At 38.7% G+C, this 6,000-nt stretch overlaps 1 protein-coding gene across 2 annotated transcripts in view; it reads right to left on the bottom strand.

The window, feature by feature from the left end:
• Positions 1 to 426: 426 nt before the first annotated feature.
• Positions 427 to 6,000, bottom strand: part of il34 (interleukin 34) — a 42,793-nt gene continuing 37,219 nt past the window's right edge. The window contains exons 5-7 of one of the 2 annotated variants that reach the window (XM_031900832.1): positions 4,571 to 4,735; positions 3,976 to 4,130; positions 427 to 2,121 (exon numbers count right to left, since the gene is read on the bottom strand). In XM_031900832.1, the coding sequence (XP_031756692.1) occupies positions 2,103 to 2,121; positions 3,976 to 4,130; positions 4,571 to 4,735 (339 nt within the window). In that variant the 3' untranslated portion in view covers positions 427 to 2,102. Of the gene's footprint in view, positions 4,131 to 4,570; positions 4,736 to 6,000 lie in introns of both variants that reach the window. The other variant, XM_012961644.3, reaches the window with a different exon arrangement.

The raw sequence follows: 6,000 nt of genomic DNA, 5'->3' as shown, positions 1-6,000 counted from the left end.
TCGTAATTAGACCAAGGGGCTGATTTACTAAGACACAAATTCGAATCCGAATTGGAAAAATTCAGATTGGAAAACGAACATTTTGCGACTTTTTCGTATTTTTTGCGATTTTTTCGGCGCCTTTACGACTTTTCGGAAATTGTTGCGACTTTTTCGTTACCAATACGATTTTTTCGTAGCCATTACGATTCGCTCGTATCTTGTCGCAACTTTTTCGTATTGAGCGCTCGTAAGCGGCAGCCGAAACTTTCAGACTTAGCATGATTTTGGAAGCCTCCCATAGGACTCAATGGCACCCTGCAGCTCCAACCTGGCCCAAGGAAATTCTCCCATAGGGCTCAATGGCACTCTGCAGCTCCAACCTGGCCCAAGAAAAGTCACCATACTGAAGCTTGAATGAATCCGAACGCTACGAAAAAATCGCAACATTTTGCGCAACTTTCGGAATGGCTACGAAAAAGACGCGACTTTTCGCGCAAGTTTTAGCGCTACGAAAAAATCGCCAGATTTTGCGCAACATTTGGATGGCAACGAAAAAGTCACAATAATTTTCCGAAAAAATCGGCAAATACCGATCATTACGAAAAAAACGCAATCGGACGCATTCGGCCGGTTCGTGAGTAAGTAAATGGGCCCCCAAGGGTGATTCTGCCCTCATTGCCGCCTACACAATGCCACCCCTCACCCCTGCACTTAACTTTTTGTGATCCTTTAGGGGTGAGGAGGGGCCATATAGCTAGTGCAGAGAACGCAGCAGTACTCTCTGCATTAGACAGGGTTGCCTGCCTTGTTCCATAAGGGCTTTCTGAGTAAAAACTGCCTGCCTGTTTTTCCAAATTAGGAAAATCTTGAGAGGACACCCCTTGTCTATTAGCCAATCACTGTTTCAAAGACCCAACATCACAGCCCCACCCCCGAAATAACCCGTACTACACCTGAGATCACCCATTTGCCCCTGTAACATCACTGCCCTCTGTCCAGAGTTACAGAAAGAAAAACAAGGTAACCCTAGCATTAGAGAAGCCAAAATTTAACAACAGGAATTTCAGCTCAAAGTTACCAGGAGTGGCTTTTTCCCACGTGTGGCAACCTACTGGGTGCTGCCACCTGAGACATGTTTCTCAATTTGCCCCTGCCCCTGCATGGGACCCTGTGCAAGATATGCTCTAAGATCCCTCCTTGCCAACAATTTCTTGTTCCTAGAATCCTTTACCCACCCAAATATCATAAATTCACTGCATGTGAGACCATTAACTATACCCCTAAGCATTGCAAATCTCTATAAAAATAAATTGTATTAAAACAGTCCATATGTAAAACAGTTTCATGTAAATAAAGCCTTTTCATTAAAATGATACTTTTCTGTTAGTGTGTGCCATTGGATAATCCCATAGAGTATTATGTTAGTCTGTTTGCATTCTCCCTTTTAGGTGTTTGGGTTTTTTTGCAAAATCTCCCACACCACAGTTAACCTTTGTAATTGCAAAAAGTCTCTCTCTGTAATAAACATTGCTTATATGTATATATTTATGGTATCTGGTTACCTTAATAAATGCACAGTGCCAGGCCAGCCTAATCCCAGTCTATAAGAAAGGGATTGAATGCCAAGGGTCCTTAGCAAACTCAGAAATCCAATTCCAATAACCTCAAGTTTCTCAATCCCAATCCCTCCATAAACATACCGTACATCTCTCAATATATACATAATGCATTTAAAGTTCATAAGGTATTTTATTTTTTAATCCTATGTGATCTAATTATATGTACCTAGGGGTCTTATTAGTTGTTATTTATTTTGTTTCTAAAGCCACATTAAATATCTATTCTTTAGTTAGGGTTAGCAATATCAGTGGTGGGGGGGCCCAAAAAGGGCCACATCCATGTGATATAGAGGGGTCTGCCATAATATTGTTTTGCAGGGATGCCAGGGAAGTGTTGTAATGCTACTGAAGAGAATAGATTTAGGTCCAATACAATCCATTCTGTGGGGAAGCAGAGCTGTATCTCTCAGTTCCATGATATCAGATGATTGACAAACATACACGTGCACTGAGAAATCCCATAACCGGTCATGCAGCTTTGGTCATGCTTCTGCGCTGAGCTCACAGAGCCATTAGGCGGCTGTTATGCAAATAAAACAAACCAAGAAAATGGTTAAAAAACACGAGCATGTAAGAGAGCATGTATCCCATGCTGGGAGCTGTGATTGCAAACATCAGCACACGCACAGCAGATTAACGGGGGGCAACAACAAAATAATAACATGAGAATGTTACACAGATATAGCCAGCCTGTATCTATGAAAACGTTACTGGAAATTATTCAAAAGGACAGCAGTAGCAACAGTGAAAGATTTAGTAGTACAAGGTAAAGCATATAGTATCATAAATATAAAATATAGGAGGCTTTAGCCAAAGCTGGTCACAAGGAGACATAAGATGCTTGCATCATTGCTTATAAATTAGCAGCAAAATGGCACTCACAATTAATTCTTACTTGTACTCACATGGAGTCAAAATTCCATTTTTTAGCAGGGAGTTTGGCTGGTTTAGCAAAGGAGTGCAGTAACATTTTCTAAATTAGCAATTCCCTCCCGCTGCCCAGGTCCAGACCAGGAGGACTGGAACACATGGAGAGAGGGGGCTGCTGGACTAAGCCTTATCCTGAATTAGTCTTGGCAAAAAGTAACACCCCACTTTAGAGGGGAAATTCTCACTACCAACAGTCAACAACAACTGGAGGGTTACAGGCTGGATACCTGAGTTTTTGCAATCCACACCCCTTCAAGTAGGCCCTAGCCTTCCTCTATTGTCTGGTGCCCCCTCTTCTTCATTTTGAAACCCTTCAATGTAATTTCTATATCATTTTTTTTCTGCAACTGGGTTTCTGGGTTGTTTACTTTATGGTTACTTCCTTCAGTTCTGTATTACAAATTCTGATATTGCAAGACCATGAAAAACTGAGAGGAATTATAGTCAAGCAGGATAGGGACAGTAATTCAGTAATTTGCATTGTGCATAACATACAAGTAGACCAATGCACCAACCAATGCAGAACATAGTACCATGCACTAGTAAACAATGCACCAAGCACTAGAGATTAGGATTAATTAGGATTCAGATTTGGTTCGGTCGCATCCTTTACAAAGGATTTTGGGGTTCGGCCAAATCCAAAAAAGTGAATTCGGTACATTGCACCATGCACTAATGAACAATGCACCAAACACTAGGGAACAATGCACCATGCACTAGTGAACAATATGCAAAGCAGTGTAAAACTATCTATGCAGAGAACCTTTAAATCTATTGCATTTTATGAATCTGTATTTTTGTTACCAGAGTCTTTGCAACATCACTTTCTTTATAAGTCTTCAAAGTACCGAATAAATATCATAGAAGTGTACTGAAATATTTCTAAAGATGCAAAAAAGGACTATACTAAATAGTGCAATCCCAGGGAAATGTATTCTATTTATTATCTAGTGCAGTCCAGTGCAGTGCAACTTTTTACATGTAGTGGGGCCGGATTGAATTGCATTTATGACGTCATATAGTGCAGTCTATGGTGCCTTGGAGCAGACTGAGGGGCAATAAATATCTTTGGAGGGCCGCATATGGCCTACGAGCCTCCAGTTGCACAGCCCTTATTTAAAACATTGCAATTTAGCAGATATGGCACTTTGATACAAACATTCAGCTCAGAACTGGTTTCCATATAAAGTTACCGGTGCTTGCACTTAAATAATGATTCCATAGTGTCTAATACATGGTACAATGCAATTGTCTTAACTTGTACTAATTAAGATTATGTATCAAGAATGGAAGAAAGAATTGTACTGACTATTCTGTGTCTCCGACATATGCAAAATCACAAAACTGAATTTTACAGTGTTATCTCTCATATGAGGAGTTTTTATAATCTATTATTGGTGGAATTGTTGCTGAAGGACACAATGTGTCATCCTCGGCTTCTGACCTGGGGTTACAAAGATTACATTCCTCCTCATAAAGTGCATACAGGACTCTGAAGCAGTTATCTAGCAGTGCCTTGGGACGAACTGCTTTCCCTGGTCCAGTTTCATCTGGTTTCCTCAGTCTTTCCATGATATCCTCAATAATTTCTGTTTGGATCTATCATAAAAAAATAAAACACTGCAATAAAGTTATAAGATCACATTGGCTTAGAATTAACCGTAATGATTCCGAGGGGGGATATTAAAATAAAAAGTATTTCATTGTCCTTGTTTAAAAAAAAACAAACCCAAAAAACACTGAAAATCCAAAATCTATATATAAAAAGAGTGTGAGGGATAGTATATTGCTATTGAAATATACTGTATAAGGATATTAGAAGTTACTGAAAATCTCCATAACTATAGAAAAGCTGCAGTAATAGTAGTCCAGTGAGGACTGAAACATTATATATAATATAATATGTGATTAATTAAGACAATTTTTTGATCATTGCATGACTATTGGTGTAGAAGCATTCTTGTTATATATTTTCATATATTTCATTTCATATATATATATATATATATATCATCATCATCTATTTCTAATGACGATACCTTTAAATTGTCAGGTAACAGTTGGGTAAAGATTTTAAGAAGTTCTTTGATGTAACCAAAGGAGGGGTGTTTCTCTGGCAACACTTCTATGATTTTCATCAATATTCCTTCATTTATTATACTCCACAGGGAACGTAACTCTTCTACTGTGGTTCCTTGGTTCCTCTGCGGTAAATATAATGGTAAAACCAATGACTGAGACCTGATTTATACAGATTTAAAAACATGAAATTAAAGCAAAATGGTTGATAAAATGATAACATGTCGATGTTGCAATAGGTTGAACTATGTCCACAATAGCAAAAGTTATACAGGTATGGGATCCCTTATCCGGAAACCTGTTATCCAGAAAGCTCAGAATTACGGAAAGTTTGCCTCCCATAGACTCCATTTTAATCAAATAATTCAGAATTTTAAAGCTGATTTCCTTTTTCTCTGTAATAATAAAACAGAACCTTGTAATTGATCCCAACTAAGATATAAATAATCCTTATTGGATGCAAAACGATCCTATTGGGTTTAATTAATGTTTTACTAATTTTTTAGTAGACTTAAGGTATAGAGATCCAAATTACAGAAAGACCTCTTATCCGGAATACCCTTGGTCCTGAGCATTCTGGATAACGGGTCCTATACCTGTATTATAATAAATAACATAGTGATTTTATCACAGTATCTCGTTTACACTCATTTGCATAATTTCTGATATTGTTTCAGCCTACGCGAACATTGGCACAAGATCAATGCTATTGTTGTGTGGGGACTGTAAGGCCTAGTTCAACCTTATAAAAAAAAGATGGGTTTTAACTGACTCCTTCTGCCCATTGCACTGCACTGTGACTTTCTTACTATGACAACCTTGACTCCCCACTTGAGTGCACTGCTTCACTGCTGGTGAACTATGAGCGTAATCTATGCAAGAAGTCACATTATCTGGGGGGTTTACAGAACTATTACTACTACTACTATTACTACTACTATACTGTGATTACTTTGATCAGCTGGGCAAAGCAGTTACACAAGTGAAGAGAGGATTAGTACCCTTTGAATTGCTAGAGCAAAGAGCACAAATTGATTACCATAGTTCTGCCTCTGCAAGATACCAGCAGTGGATTTTTGCCAGCCCTGGTAACCCATAGAGAGTTGCTGCCTGAAGTAAGATATTTACTTTGCCTCATGGCAGCAGTGTCTGGTTGAACTTCTAGGCAAAGAGATTTAACATGGAGAACTTCCCACAGAATATTCCAAAGATAGTGTATTGTTTTCCACAATTTCATGCTTTTCCTTGACATAGGACAGGGGTCCCCAAACTTTTTTACCCGTGAGCAACATTTCAGTGAAAAAAAAAGCACAAAAACTTTCCTAGTAGGTAAACAATAAGGACTCAGAGTGGTTAAATAGTAGCCCAATGAGGACTAGCAGATTACTAG

Source organism: Xenopus tropicalis, chromosome 4 (genome assembly GCF_000004195.4).
Source record: "Xenopus tropicalis strain Nigerian chromosome 4, UCB_Xtro_10.0, whole genome shotgun sequence".
NCBI classification, from domain to species: domain Eukaryota; kingdom Metazoa; phylum Chordata; class Amphibia; order Anura; family Pipidae; genus Xenopus; species Xenopus tropicalis.
This window is presented reverse-complemented; position numbering and strand designations above follow the sequence as displayed.